Source organism: Lycium barbarum, chromosome 12, assembly GCF_019175385.1.
Source record: "Lycium barbarum isolate Lr01 chromosome 12, ASM1917538v2, whole genome shotgun sequence".
In the NCBI taxonomy this organism is placed as follows: Eukaryota; Viridiplantae; Streptophyta; class Magnoliopsida; order Solanales; family Solanaceae; genus Lycium; species Lycium barbarum.
The window spans coordinates 32,758,755-32,773,815 of record NC_083348.1 but is presented as its reverse complement, the minus strand read 5'-3'; the positions used below and the strand labels follow the sequence as shown (position 1 = coordinate 32,773,815).

Genomic DNA, 15,061 nt, shown 5'->3' with positions numbered 1-15,061 from the left:
TTTGCTTTGGCATTTTTCTCCTATAAATCTTTCGAGCAGACATTAACAGTACGTCAGTTTCTGTATTTATGTGCTTATGATGTTGATAATGAGCTTCAGTAGGGTCACATGCTTCGTTTTATGATGTTGAGACATGAATATTAGAACAAGGCGATAAATATACTTACCAAGTTACCACATACGTTGCGACTTATAATTATATATCAATGATGCGAGAATAACTTCCACTCTTGGCCATCTTAGCCAAATCTAAAAAGAAATAAAAATAAGTGTCATGCAATGTAAACAAATAACTATTTGCAATATCAATATAGAGCTCATACAAACAAAATATTCTACCAAGTTCAAATTGCTCCAAATGATCTAATCTTCCCCGACTCCAACCGAACATGAGCCCTCTCGAATCCAATCTTGAGAGCACACAAGAGCTTGCACCAATTTGGGAGTCAATGAACTCCTAAAAGAATCAAGAATATGCCCTCCCGTACTAAATGCACTCTCTGAAGCCACACTAGATATGGGAATTGCTAACACATCACGAGCCATTTCAGCAAGAATAGGAAATCTAGGTGAGTTCACTTTCAACCAAGGCAAGATATCAGTACCTTCACTTCCATTCTCACTTGCTTCACCAAGATACTTGTCTAACTCTGTTTTAGCATCCGAACTACCACTCTCAACTTTATGTTTCTTGAATTGCTGCGTAATGTTGCAACTGATTTTTTAGATTGACTTTGATGACTACTTACACTTGGTAAGTCCAATGTTTTACCAGATGAAGAAACAGATGAAGATGATGAACTTTGAGACTTTTTTGTATGTTGTTTTGCATACTCATTAAACAAAGAAATCATGTACTTTTTTACATCACCTATTATTTTTTCTCCTTTTTCTTCTCCATACATGCTCACTAGTGCATAAGTAACATACTCATCCTTGTAGCGCGGATCCAAAATACAAGCAGTAAAAATCATTTTATTCATCTTTTCCGGTTCACCACAATATTTGTCAAATTTCTTTTTCATGTTGGTTGCCATTGAACTCAAATCAGAATCTTCACTTTCTATTAAAGCTTTCAGAACATAATGAAGCTCACATATTTCAATAAAGTGAACATTTGATGTAACATAAAGCGAACCTGAGACCTTCAAGGTAAGTTCGTAGAAGTTTCATGAAATCTTACCATATGCCTTATATTTTCCCAATCAATGCTACAAACATGAGTAAGAAGATAATGCAATAATACACGATCAAGAGCACCATAACTTACAAATACATCCTCGAATTCTTGTGCCACTTTTAACATCAAATAGGTGGAGTTCCACCTAGTTGGAACATCCAGGCATAATGATTTCTTACATATTGTCTTTTCAAGTTCACAACATTCTTTAAACTTATTCAACCTTGTCGGAGATTGTCTAATGTATCTTACTACCTGTCTAACACGTTTCACAGAATCGCCCACTTCTTTCAAACCATCTTGAACAACAAGATTGAGAATGTGAGCCTTCTTATATAAAGGTGATTACCTTCCATCATATTAGTTCCCCATTTACTAAATTGCTTAGACCATTCTTTCACTGCGACGTCATTTGAACTAGCATTATCAACTGTAACAGTGATGACTTTTTCTAAACTCCAATCAAGCAAGCACTTTGAAATAACACATGTTATATCTTCACCTTTATGACTAGCAATTGGACAAAAATTTATTATTCTTTTACGCGTAGTCCAATCTTTGTTGATATAGTGAATCGTGAGACACATATAATTAATTCTTTGCAATGAGGTCCATGTATCTGTAGTAAGACAAACTCTTTGTCGTGTTTCTGTCAAAAGTCTCTTCAGTTTGTGTTTCTCTTCAGCATAAAGGTCAAAACAATCCCTATTTATTGTTTTACGGGAGGGAATGTGAAATTGAGGTTGCGCGACATTCATGAAATTCTTAAAACCTTCCTTTTCAACAAAACGAAAAGGTAGTTCGTCAACGATTATCATCCTAGCTAAAGAAACCCTACACAATTCCTAATCAGATTTCCAAGGGACAAGCATTCCCTCTGTCACGACCCAACCGGAGGGCCATAACGGGCACCCGGAGCTAACCTACCGAGCACCTCTGAACATACGTCATCATAATCATTTCTAGGTGGACCACAAAGATAAATCATGGGTATCATACTCTGTGAGGTCATACATCATATGATAATGGCACATATCTATATAATCGTTAACAACTGTGCCCATCATCACAAGCCGACATGGCTGTCAAAATATTATACAACAATACACACTGATAAGGTTATGGAACATCTAGCTACATACATCTGTCTACGAGCCTCTATATAGAATATAAGAATCCATAAAGACGGGGCAGGACTCCGCCATACCCAAGTTTATACGCAAAGAGTAATACCAATGAACTGCAGCTCCGAAACAAATGTAGCGCTCTTGAAACTCCACTGATGAAGCTCCTAAGGATCTGACCCGCCTCCCTGCGGCATGAACGCAGGGTCCACAAGAAAGGACGTCAGTACGAATAATGTACTGAGTATGTAAGGCATGAGTAACCACATAATGAAAGTATGAAAATAATATAGAAGAGATAAACCTGTGCCTCTAAATGCCTTTTTAAGGCGGATGTCATGCATGCTTGGCTTTAAAAAAAAAAGACTTTTTCATATATACATATATAAAGTATCCTGCTCGGCCACTAAGGCTCGGTTATATATATATATATCGAGTATCATGCCCGGCCACCAAGGGTCGGTTATATATATATAGTATCATGCCCGGCTACCAAGGGTCAGTTATATATATAGTATAATGCCCGGCCACCAAGGGTCGGTTATATATATAGTATCATGCCCGGCCATGTAGGCGCGGTTATTTATTCATGCCCGGCCATGTAGGCGCAGTATTATAAAAGCTACATATATAAATACATATAGCATGCATGAGAGCCCAATTAAACATTTCTACTCTATCGGAGTGACGTAAGGTCGGTAACCTCCGATTTATATTATGGAATAATCATCATCGTTATATCTCACATTCTCACCTTGAAGGAACAAGTAACATAAGGTGAGATCAACAACAGTGGGTGAAATCAAGAAAATCATGAAATAAACTCAATAATCTCATAATAGCATCAAAACCACAAGCTTTGGAATCTCTAAAATGGAATCATCATCATCATCATTATCATCGTCGAAAACATCTATCTTTGGCATCATAAGAACTTTGAGAATCGTGAACTTCTAGCTTTTTGGAAATAAGGATGTTATGGAAATCATGTATAGATTCATAAGAAAGGAATCATGCCTTTAGAAAGAAAGGGACTAGCCTTAACATACCTTTTTGGTCTCCTTAACTACTTAACGCTTATCCTCCCAAGCTCGTAAATCTACATTCAAGAGAATTCATATTATTGTTAGGCTTATCGTCATATGCTTATCTTAAGCCTTCAAATTAAACCCCTTTAGAATGTGCCGAAATTGGGGCAGCATCTCCCCTAATCTTCAAAACAACTCCCAAAGCACAATAAAACATCAACAATTCCATAATCAAAAGATTACATTCAAACTATACTCAATTCAATCCCAAAACTTCTTTTCATAATCAATCCATAACAACAACTTCATACAACCCCTTATACACTCATATACGACAATTCCCTAGCATCATTATTATCCCTCATAACAAGATTATTCTCAAAACATACTAATAATTATAACTCAAGTTAATTCACAACTCAAGATATCATCAAATGCATATTTTAACTTTTCCTCCAATTTTTCTTCTCCTCAAATCATAACATAATTACCAAACAAACTCATAAACATGAAACTAATATGAAATCTTACCTCAAAATTCAAGAACACTTCAATTCCATGGTTAGTTCACCTTAAAAATACTCACCCAAACATATTCAAGAAGAGGAGACAAGTGTAGACCTCACTTGCAAACCTTAACCACTTTAATCTTCACTTTGATCCTTGGTTTGGGCTTGGAAATATGTTGGAATATGTTTGGAGAAGTTTCTAGGACTTCCTAGGACTTGGGGCTATGTTAAAAGTGAAATAAAAATGACCAAAATTGTCATATGGACTTGTAGGAATATATGTGCATGTTGTGGAAGTTGGAGGAATGTTCTAGAGGATTTACGATATGTTTAGGGGGATTTGGATATTGGATGAATGTTGTGGGAAGTTCTAGAGAGGTGTGGAGATGAGAAATGGTGAAAACTGATGAGTTAGAGGGGTATTTATAGGTGTGTGGGTCGGGTTAGGCTCCATTGGGCCGAATTAATAGGCCTTAAGTGAGTTTCTAGAGAATTCGCGTAGATTCGCAGGCTTTTGGCAGTCCGTCTTAAAACACCCATAACTCCCCACTCCAATGTCGTATTGACGAACGGTTTGTTGCGTTGGATACTACACTCGACGAACTTCATTTTAGGCTCTTGAAACACCTCAAAACTCCTGATATCCCAGGAGATATACCTCTTGGAAGTTGACCAAAAATTTCTGTCCAAAATTCTGTCAAATTTTTGCAAACTTATTTTCTTCGATTTGCTTGATCCCAGAGCCTTTAGACACTTGCTTAACACTTGTTAACAATACTCCTTAACCTTATAAGGTCCCCATGACCTCTCCGAGCTTACGTTGGTTTGCGAACGACGAATTTTTTTTCGAGGTGTAACACCCTCACTCAACTTTTTACCACCTTGAATTTTTTGAAAGCCTAATAACCTTTGATTAGTTTCAACATTATGGGGAAATTTCGAGCACCTACCCATATGACCATTCAATCCCGAGGTAGCATTTTTAATCTTAAAATTTGGATATGGATAAGCACAGTACTTACATTTTACAGTCAGTTCCCTGTTAGGACCACAGATCTTTTCGAAATGATCCCATACAACAGATCTTTCCATTATGGATTTCTTTCCCTTTGAATCAGTTCCACTTATAGCAGTGATTTCATTTGAACCCCCACTTTCATCTATTATAGCTTCAATCTCTGCCATCTATATGAACAAAAATAATCAGCAAAAGCATCAACAATTGAGTGAGAGAAAAGAAGAGAAACGGAGAAGAAGATTTAGAGCGAGAAATGGAGTTTACCTGGAATAATATATATCGGAAACAACAGTTGAGCAGTGGAAGATCTCAGTCTTGAAAGTTCAAATTTTGTGTTATGGAGCAAAGAAGATTAAAAAGAAAAAAAATAGAGAAGAGTGCTTTGGAAGTTTGATGACTTTCTATCTATCTCGGTAGACTTAAGTCTTAGATCTTGCATGAAATGAAAGGACATTGCCCTGACACAAAGCCACTGCGCCCAAGAAAATTTAGTACTTTTGGATAAAAGATTAGCTTTGATGGTACAATTTTTTATTAGATACAAATTGGCATTAAATGAGATGTGATGTAATTTTTGCTACGAAAACTAGTCTATATATTTAGCAGTAGTAAATATAATATACTCCCTCTGTTTCAATTTATGTGAACCTATTTCCTTTTTAGTGAGTGCCAAAATAAATGACCTCTTTCCTAATTTGGAAACAAATTCACTTTATGAATGATTTACAGCCACACAAATATTCAAGACTTATTTTGAACCACAAGTTTCAAAAGTCTTCCCTTTTCTTAAATGTCATGCCCAGTCAAATGGATTCACATAAATTGAAACGGGAGGAGTATATGGATTGTATATATGTAGTATAAACTTTAGTACGGTATACGGTATCTCGGTATCCATTTTATAAATAGCAAATACCGTACCGAATACCAAAGAAAATTTAAATTCATACCAAATATCGTAATACCAAAACCGCGGTATTTAAAACTTCGGTATCGGTATGGTATTCGGTATATACAGTAACATGCCCACCCCTAATCGATATGGGTCTGTTTTATGCTAAGAACGGTAGTGTAGATCTTGTTGTTTATGCAGATGCAGGTTATTTATCTGATCCACATAAAACTCAATCTCAAACAAGCTATCTGTTTACATGCAGAGGTACTGCTGTATCGCGGAAATCTACAAAGCAGTCAATTGTTGCTACTTCTTTGAATCATGCTGAGATAATAGATATTCATGAAGCAAGTAGAGAATGTGTGTGGTTGAGATCAGTGATACATTTCATCAGAGAAAGATATGGCTTGAAATATGATACAAAAATACCCACAGTATAATATGAAAACAATGTTACATGCATAGCTCAATTAAAAGGAGGCTTCATAAAGGGAGATAGAACGAAGCATATTTCACCAAAGCTATTCTTCACACATGATCTCTAGAAGAATTGTGATATTGATGTGTAACAAATCTGTTCAAGTGACAATCTTGCAGATTTGTTCACCAAATCTTTGCCAACTTCAACTCTTGAGAAGATGATATTCAAGATTGGAATGCGAAAACTCCGACATCTGAATTTTGGTCTTCGTCAGGAAAGTAAAATACGTGCTGTATTTTTTTTTGCTTAACCAAAGTTTTGTCCCATTGAATTTTCCTGGTAAGTTTTTAATGAGGCAGCTCTCAAAAGCGTATTACTAGATATGCGTATACTTTTTTCTTCATTAGGACTTTTTCCCACAGGGTTTTTTTATAATAAGATTTTAACGAGGCACATCATCTATTAATGGACATTGGGGGGGGGGGGGGTGTTGTAAATATTAATTATTTGTGTGTCAATTAAGTTTAAAGTTAGTTTTTAGCTTGGTCACCAAGATTAATTGGCTACCAAGCTAACTGGCCATCAAGCATTTTCTCCTATAATATAGGAAACCATTTGTAAAGTATTAGATATACAATGAAATCTCTCTTAAGTTAAAAGTTGAATAATATATCAATCTCTTTCTATATATTTGTCTTTGGTGTATTTACTTTATAGTCTTTATTTTATAATAGCAATAACATTTTTATGTCTATAAAAGGTTCTCAGAAATATAAAAATATGTTATTTTCTTAAAAATAAATGAAAAAAGAAATAAATATAAAAATATGTTATTTTTGTTTTAAAAAGAGTGTTCACTTACCAATTCAAGAAAGAATTAACCTTACTTTTTTTAGATTTTCCCTTGTATCCCAGTATGTCAAATTACCTGTATTTATCTACTCTCTCCGTCCCAAAAAGATTGTCTCAGTTTGACTTGACACGGAGTTTAAGAAATAAAGAGAGCCTTTTGAAATGTGTGGTCCAAAACAAGCCTTAGATATTTGTATGACTATAAATCATCTTATAAAGTTAAAATGCTTCTAAATATAGAAAAATGTCAATCTTTTTGGGACAAATCTGTATTATTATAAAAGCATGAATATAAATGTTGGTTGATCAAAATATCCTTCAAATATTGAACGACTTTTATACCCTTTAAAATAATTCCTTTAAATTAATAATTCTATTCTATGTTGGATATAATTGTCATATTAAGGACTTATTAGGACTTTGAATTCAACCATAACAACACTATAACGGAAGGAAATTTTTTTTGGACAAGGAAATTTTTTTTGGACTCTCAATTCAAGTAGGAATAACTTCTTTATATTAACTAAACGAATTTGAAAAATCATTGTTTAGTTTGGTACGTATAGAATTACTTGGTCATGATAATGGTACTAATTAATGCAAAGCAAGGATCAAATTAGTTAGTTACATAATTAGAAGTAAAATTTAGGTAAAAAGGAGAATTAAAATAAACACGACTTAGCCTAACTCTTTGATTAGTGAATTTTATAAATGCCTTTTTTGAATTCAGTTTAGTGACTTTTATAAACACCCTTACTAATATACTCATTTACATAGTGAATTTTATAAATATTTTTCATTAATTAGCATAATATTTGTTGTTAGAGCATCAAACAAGTTCTATGACAAACACAAAAGCTACAAGGTTGATATGTTTCATGGCTTCGAATTGTTACAAAGAAATCAAAATAAGGAGATAAACGTAATTTCATAAGTCACAAGGGAGATTTGTGTTAAGAATAGAAACATGGATAAAAGTCTCTGTAATTGATCCATTATATTTAATATATTTTATCAAACTAATTAGCCATGTTAGAGTGTCATGACATATTTTCAGTACAAAGTATAAGAATTCGAGAGAGAATTACATTTTAGTTAACTTGGCCAAAATTTAATGACTTTTACGTAAGAAAATAAATAGAAAATAATTTTTGTGTGATAAACTTTAGTCAAGTTGGATGATTTTTATGTAACAAAAAATAGAAAAACATTTTTTGTGTATAAACTTTAAATTTGATGACTTTTATGTAACAAAAATAAATAAAAGACTTTTGTGTGATATACTCAAAGGTGAATGACAATTGGTTAGGATATTATTGTGGGAATTGATATGGGTATGCTTAAATAAAATAAGAGAAGGAGAAACAAAGAGATTATATATCATAAAATTGATTGATTATCTTTTGCAAGTCAGTAGATATAAAATTTTATGTTGAAAGAAAATAAAATAGTTGAAAATGTTTCTACGTATAAGCAGTTCATCATAAAAGCCGGCGATGGAAGGACTTATTTTTTTTTAATTAAATATTGTATCTTACTTTTGTGATCAACTTAATTTTTGTAGAAATAAATAACTAAATATTCTTAAAATTGAGTGATATTCTTATACTTTAATTTTGTTTAGTAATGATATCCAACTCTTTTATATTTGTAAATGATGATAAATAAATATATGATCACTCAATCCTTAATATTGGATTATCTTAGTCGTAACAGGTTTCTAATATGAAAAAAGAAAAAAAATATACAAGGAACATCTTTTTCGAAATATTAAGTAGACACCATAGTAACATTTTTGTAGCTCATAAATCAATGTATGTAATTATAAATAATTATCTAATATTTTTTTTTGGTGATTGAGGTTGACAGGAAATAACATGCGAGGCACGTTTAGAGAGACTAGTTAAAATGAAAAATAAGATAATCTTTTTGAGAAGGAGGAAGTGGTATATATTTTGTTAAAGTGTCTGCAAATTGATAAGTTAACCCCCCCCCCCCCCCCCCCTTTTTTTTTTTATTTTTTTAAGCGGAGGGAGTGAGCACTTGCCACATGAGAAAACTAAGAGCCCGTTTGGATTGACTTATAAGTTGCTTATAAGCTGTTTTCAGTTTTTTTCAGTATTTGACTGATCAGCTTAAAGTCATTTTGTGCTTAAAATAAGCTCAAAAAAATAATTGGGCCCATTTGACTTATCTTATCTAAAACAGCTTATAAGCCAAAAAAAATAAGTTAGAGCTCGTTTGGATTGACTTATAAGTTGCTTATAAGTTGTTTTCAGTGTTTTTGAGTGTTTGGCTGGCCAGCTTAAAGTCATTTGGTGCTTAAAATAAGCTCAAAAAAATAATTGGACCCATTTAACTTAGTTTATCTAAAGAAGCTTATAAGCTCAAAACAACTTATAAGTAAAAAAAAATAAGTTAGACTACCAACTTTTTTTTTTTTCCTGTAAATCTGTTTTACTGCTTATATAGGCATAAGCCCATCCAAACAGGCTCTAAATATATTCCGACGTGGCACCTTCCTACTGGTTGGAACAGCAGTGTCAGATTGTGCAGGGAACATCACCTATACAAGCATGAGTATAGTCAAAGAGAAATTGATTCTGTGTTTGGCAGTCTTCTTCTCCACAGGGTTTCAAGATGAGATTGGCATGGTGTTTCATTCTATTTGTGTCCATTAATCACGCCGTTTCTGCTGATCACATATTGGCTGTTCAACCAAGTACTATATTCCAAAGCTTTCTTTTTTCTTTTTGAAATTTATTCTCCTTAAGTTGTTGAGCTTACTGTCAGATATATCTGAAGGAGCGATTAAGTAGTATTTTAGGTGTAATCACTAGATTATCTGATTCTTTTATTTTCCCTTTATTCTGGCTCTGGGTTTTCAATTTTATTACTGTATTATTTAGTACTCCACTTTTTATTTGTTGGGGAGATGCTCGATTGATTACCAAAATTGTAGCTTATTTATGTCCTTAAGATGCTGCAAATAAGCTAAAATGTGGCTATACTAATTTTGAGAAAGTAATTTCTGGTTGGTGTTGGATTTTTGGGAAAAATAGGCAGCGCTCTGTTGGTGTTTAGACCTTACGTGTAATATGCCTTTTCACTTCTGAAATCACATGTTGTAATTCAGAATTACCTTTAGGACATGCTCTATTATTGCACTTTAAATGGTCCTAGTTTCAAGAACTGGATGCAATATGTGCGTTTGGGCAGATGTGCCTGACACTCTTTATTTTTGAAGCTTTATTTATAAATTTATCTCAAATTCTTGATGACTATGACTATGACTATGAGATGCCAGGCTTCTATACGTCGGCGCACCTTTACTTGATTTATTTGTTCCGAGCTTCTATGCAACATATCCTTTTTGTTCCCTTAACTTTGGCGGACAAATCTTTCATCACGATCTAATTAGAAGTATTTCCTCAAGAATCACTTATTGTGGCTTTTTAGGTTTCTAATCTACTTCTTCATTCTCGACTTCTTGCATCAGGTGGATCCTTTAGTCGAAGCTCTAAAGAACCAAAATATAAGATTGAATTTCATCCTGAAGATTCACCTTTTAATCCGGTAAGTTATTTGCCATGTCTCTTACTTTTAAAAATTCAAAACAATTTCATTCCTTCTTGAAAAGATAATTACTTTTTAACCTATGTTTAGGCATGTTTTTAGGTATGTGTATTTTCTTATCCTTTTAGGAACTTAACTTAAAGATATTTCCATTTTAAAGAGTTCCGCTGGCGCTAACTATATGATTTTCAGCAAATACGAGCAGCATAATGATGAGATTGAAGGTTTAGAATATTATATCCTAATACAAACTCTTTTGAAGGATGATGATGATCAGGAAACTATGGTACTGCCAAACAAAAATGGGGAGAAGTTTTTGTGCTTTTTGCCTAAAGTTGACAAACCGAAGAATGGTAAACTAGTGACTCACAATATAAGCAGTTTGATTATGGACACGGAGAAACACATCAAGCTGAAGACACCAGATGAACTACTTGAAGTACTGAAGGATCGTTGCCTTCTCCGGGTAAGTGTATATCTTCCCAGGAAAGTGGACTGGCGCAAGTGAAATACATATTTCTACAAATGCCAAGTTATTGAAATGTTATTGTGTTTAAAACTTAATTTGTCTGCCAAATAGGCTAATCTGATAGGAAAGTTGTCATACCTATCTAACTTCGTGTTGTATCTTGTACTATCAAAAACCTTTGCAGCAAGAGGGGTGGTGGTCATATGAATTCTGCTATGAGAACAAGTTGAGGCAAGTTCATATTGAGGATGAAAAGGTACGTCTTTACTTTTCCTCATAAGTTTATACATATTCTTGAGGCTTAGTTTCTCAGAATAAACTGACTTTTGTAGTTTGTACCAAGCAATTTCCTGAATTTTTCATCAGCTCGAGCCTGTCTCATTGTTAAAGCTCCTGTCATATGAATCCTGCAATATATATGGGGTGATCTAGCACAAGCTCTCATCTCAAGGCTATCTTTCGTTCACAACTAAGGATTTAGCTGAGTATTGTATGTAATGAGATGGGGCTGAAATACAGAAGATTAGAAATAGAGGATCCAGATGGCCAATCCTAACTAGTTTAGAATTGAGGAGTAATTGTTGTTTTAGTTTATGAAAACTCAAAAGTAACAAGTAATAATATCCCTTTTTTATGTACATAATGAGTGTATATTATTATGCCTTAGGTGGTTCAAGAATTTGTCTTGGGTTATTATGATGCCGCAGCTACAGCTGCTTACAATAAGAACCGATCAGATATTTCAATGCTAAAAGATCCTCGTTCGAAAGACGCATCTCAAAGGTATGGATACCTATCTGGGCTAATAAGTAGTTTAGGAAGAATGTTTCTAGTGCATTGGCTTTTTGGGGGTCTGTTATCTAGTGGCTGCTAAGAAGCACCTTATAGATGAAGCTTTAGTTTCAAGTTTCACCAAGATACTTGACTGCAGAAATTAACTATAACTGAAACACTATTTAAATTTAGGAAATACTGCGGAAGTCTTTCTTATACTTGAAGCATATCGCAAAGGACCACACTACCCGAAAAAGAAAAAAACTATCATCTAATATATGGAGATGTTTTTGAATTTTTTCTGCCTGCAATAACTCTTTCTATGATTCTTGACTCCTGTAGATATCATGCTCATATATACACCAGTGGAACGAAATGTGATTTAACAAATGATCCACGGGAAACAGAGGTATGAAGCTACTTTTTATTTTTATAGTTTATTCGAATTCTGTAGTTCTCATGGGTTCAATTCCAGGTGAGATTTGTTTGCTCAGAGCCGAGAGCTATGATAAGTTCTATCACTGAATTGTCCATCTGCAAGTATGCTCTCACAGTGCACTCCCCAACCCTCTGCAAACACCCGTAAGTATCTCCTTTCAACCTTTTATTGTTTTTTTCTTCTTTTTCCTGCATATACACATGGCAACATATGCGTGATAAATGCAGGGGAAATGGCACCCTTAGAAAAGAATAGTTGGACTTCCTTGTTTTGCTAACTGTAAATGCTGGTAGCTGTTTCTCTTACAAATACTAGTACTTCGTTTTCATCATTCATTGCTGCTAAAATATTCAGATATTTTCGTACTTTTTTCGTGGTAAGTGCAGACAAATTTATTTTCATGTTTGCATCAACTGCTGGTTAACAGTAGATCGTCTAAAAGTAACACAACTCCTGAAATGCTTTTCTAGTTCCCCAAAAACATTCTGCAAAAGACCACTAATTAGTCATGTTGGGACCATGGCTTTTGGAGAGTAGAGTCCAGAAAAGAAAATGATCTTCACAATTTTCTTTTTGCTTCTTGCGTTCTTACCGCTCAAGAAGGAGCTCTTCTGGAAAAAATGCATTTTTGTAAGAAGGCTGACTTCTACATTTATTACCATCTATTAGGATACCTGCCTCCCAGGTCTGGGCATAGATTGTACTGGAGTTTGCTTAGGTAGCCATATTCCTTTCATCCCTTTGTCCCAACCAATTGGCTAGTGATATTGCCTACAGTTTGATGGCCAGCTCTCTGTGTGTGTGTGTGTGTGAGAGAGAGAGAGAGAGAGAGAGAGAGAGAGAGAGAGAGATTGCGCGCGTGCCCGTGTTACCTTTTGTTGTGCAGCCTAGACCGTGAAATGAAAAAGTAGCTTATATGAAGACCATTTTATTGGTATGTACCTACCCAGTAAGATTCGTATATTCTAGAAGTGAAAAGGATGCCCTCTTCAGTTCTATACATCAGTGTCTTACTTCAAGACTACAATTTCAGGGATAAATTCCAAATTTGAAAAAGTTTGTAGAGGTCCTAACTCCTACGATCCAGGATTTGGAGGTTCCAGTGCCACATTGCTTTGGGCTTCGTTTTAATCTATTTTGACTTTCAGTTCGCGTTATTCGTCTTTTTAGTTTATATATACTAATCGATCAAACGAAATAATTTAATAATTATGACAACTTAGAGCAAAGCATAAAACACTTAAATTGGGGTAGGCTACCCACATCACACTCCTTGGGGTGCTGCCCTTCCTCAGATCCTGCTAATGCGGGATGCTTTGTGCACCAGACTGCCCTTCTAATATTACTAATATCAATAAAATTTGTCATTCATGTACAATTGTACTCATCGGGTTTTCATACTTTAGAGATATCATTTGACTCAAGGATGGACAACTAGAACTAGAACTTGCTATAGATGAATATTTTTCTTCTCCAAGGGCCTGTTTGGAAAGCTGCCTGGTAATTGAAATTGGTGTAATTACTAGGGTAGTAATACACAGCCTAGTAATTACACAGTAGTGTAATTACAACGACATGTTTGTTTGTCATAACGTAATTACAGTGTAATTACAAGCGTGCTGTTTGGTTGCACAAGTGTAATTACACAATTAGTTTAATTTAAAAATAAAATTTAATTATAAAAAATTCAAAATTAATATTTAAAAAATATTTGCCTTTATAAATGATATTAAATTAGTCATTAAATAATACAATGTTTCTTGAAAATATATTAATTAATAATCATATATTTGTAACTAATTTTGTAAAAAATAATTGATATATATATATTTCAAATTAATAATATTTAATATAGTTAATTATAAAACTTAATTTTTTTTGTGAGAACGTCATGGATTGAATGTTTGGAAAAAAAATATTTATAAATATAATGCCATAACATTATTCAAATGTTTGACACAAAAAATCCATCAAATGTAAGTGAAAAATAAACAACATGCAACGTGAAAGCAAATTACTTAAAATTGAAAAAATAACCTAAATTCAAAATCCAAAAGAAAAAGTTTAACATAATACTCTTATATCAAATTCCAACGTAGCTTAAATAAATAATTCAAAAGAAAGGGAAAATATAAGTCTATAACGTCATTCACAACGAAATTCTACTTTAATAATGTCACTCGTTATATGTCAAGTTTGTTAATGACCCATTCTTTCCAATATTAAGAGGTGTAGTTTCAAAAATTAGAATAATAACACGGTTATGCTAAATGAAAAAAAAAAGTATGAGCAATTACATGGAACCACAAGAAGTAAAGGTTGGGAATGAGAAGAAAGGAAATGAAAAATAAATAATATAAAAAGAAAAATACATTTTAAAACATAAAAATAATTAAAAAGTAAAAAATAAAAAAGAAATTAAAAATAAAAATAAAAATAATGGAAATAAAAAATAAAAAGAAATTTAAATAAACAAAAAAGAAACAAACTACAAAGTAATCTGTAATTACAAGGTGTAATTACACCCAATTCTCAACTCCCATTGAGAATTGGAGAGTGTAATTACACTCTCTCAATTACACCAAATTCTTACCTAACGGTGTGATTACTTGGTCAAACAAGCAGGCCAAACTGTGTAATTACACCCAATTACAATTACCTGGGTGACTTTCCAAATAGGCCCCAAGCAAAATCTTATACTCTCTCCGTCCCAATCTACATAATGCACTTTTCTTTTTAGTCTGTTACAAGAAAAATGGCAACTTTCTATATTAAG

At 33.5% G+C, this 15,061-nt stretch overlaps 1 protein-coding gene across 1 annotated transcript; it reads right to left on the bottom strand.

Moving 5' to 3' along the window:
• Positions 1-363: 363 nt before the first annotated feature.
• On the bottom strand, positions 364-5,026 carry LOC132624183 (zinc finger BED domain-containing protein RICESLEEPER 2-like). The gene is made up of 5 exons (XM_060339002.1): positions 4,864-5,026; positions 1,530-1,682; positions 1,184-1,479; positions 750-1,091; positions 364-699 (listed from the first exon to the last, which is right to left on the bottom strand). Exons 1-5 carry the CDS (start codon positions 5,024-5,026, stop codon positions 364-366), a joined length of 1,290 nt encoding a protein of 429 aa, XP_060194985.1.
• Positions 5,027-15,061: the final 10,035 nt, after the last annotated feature.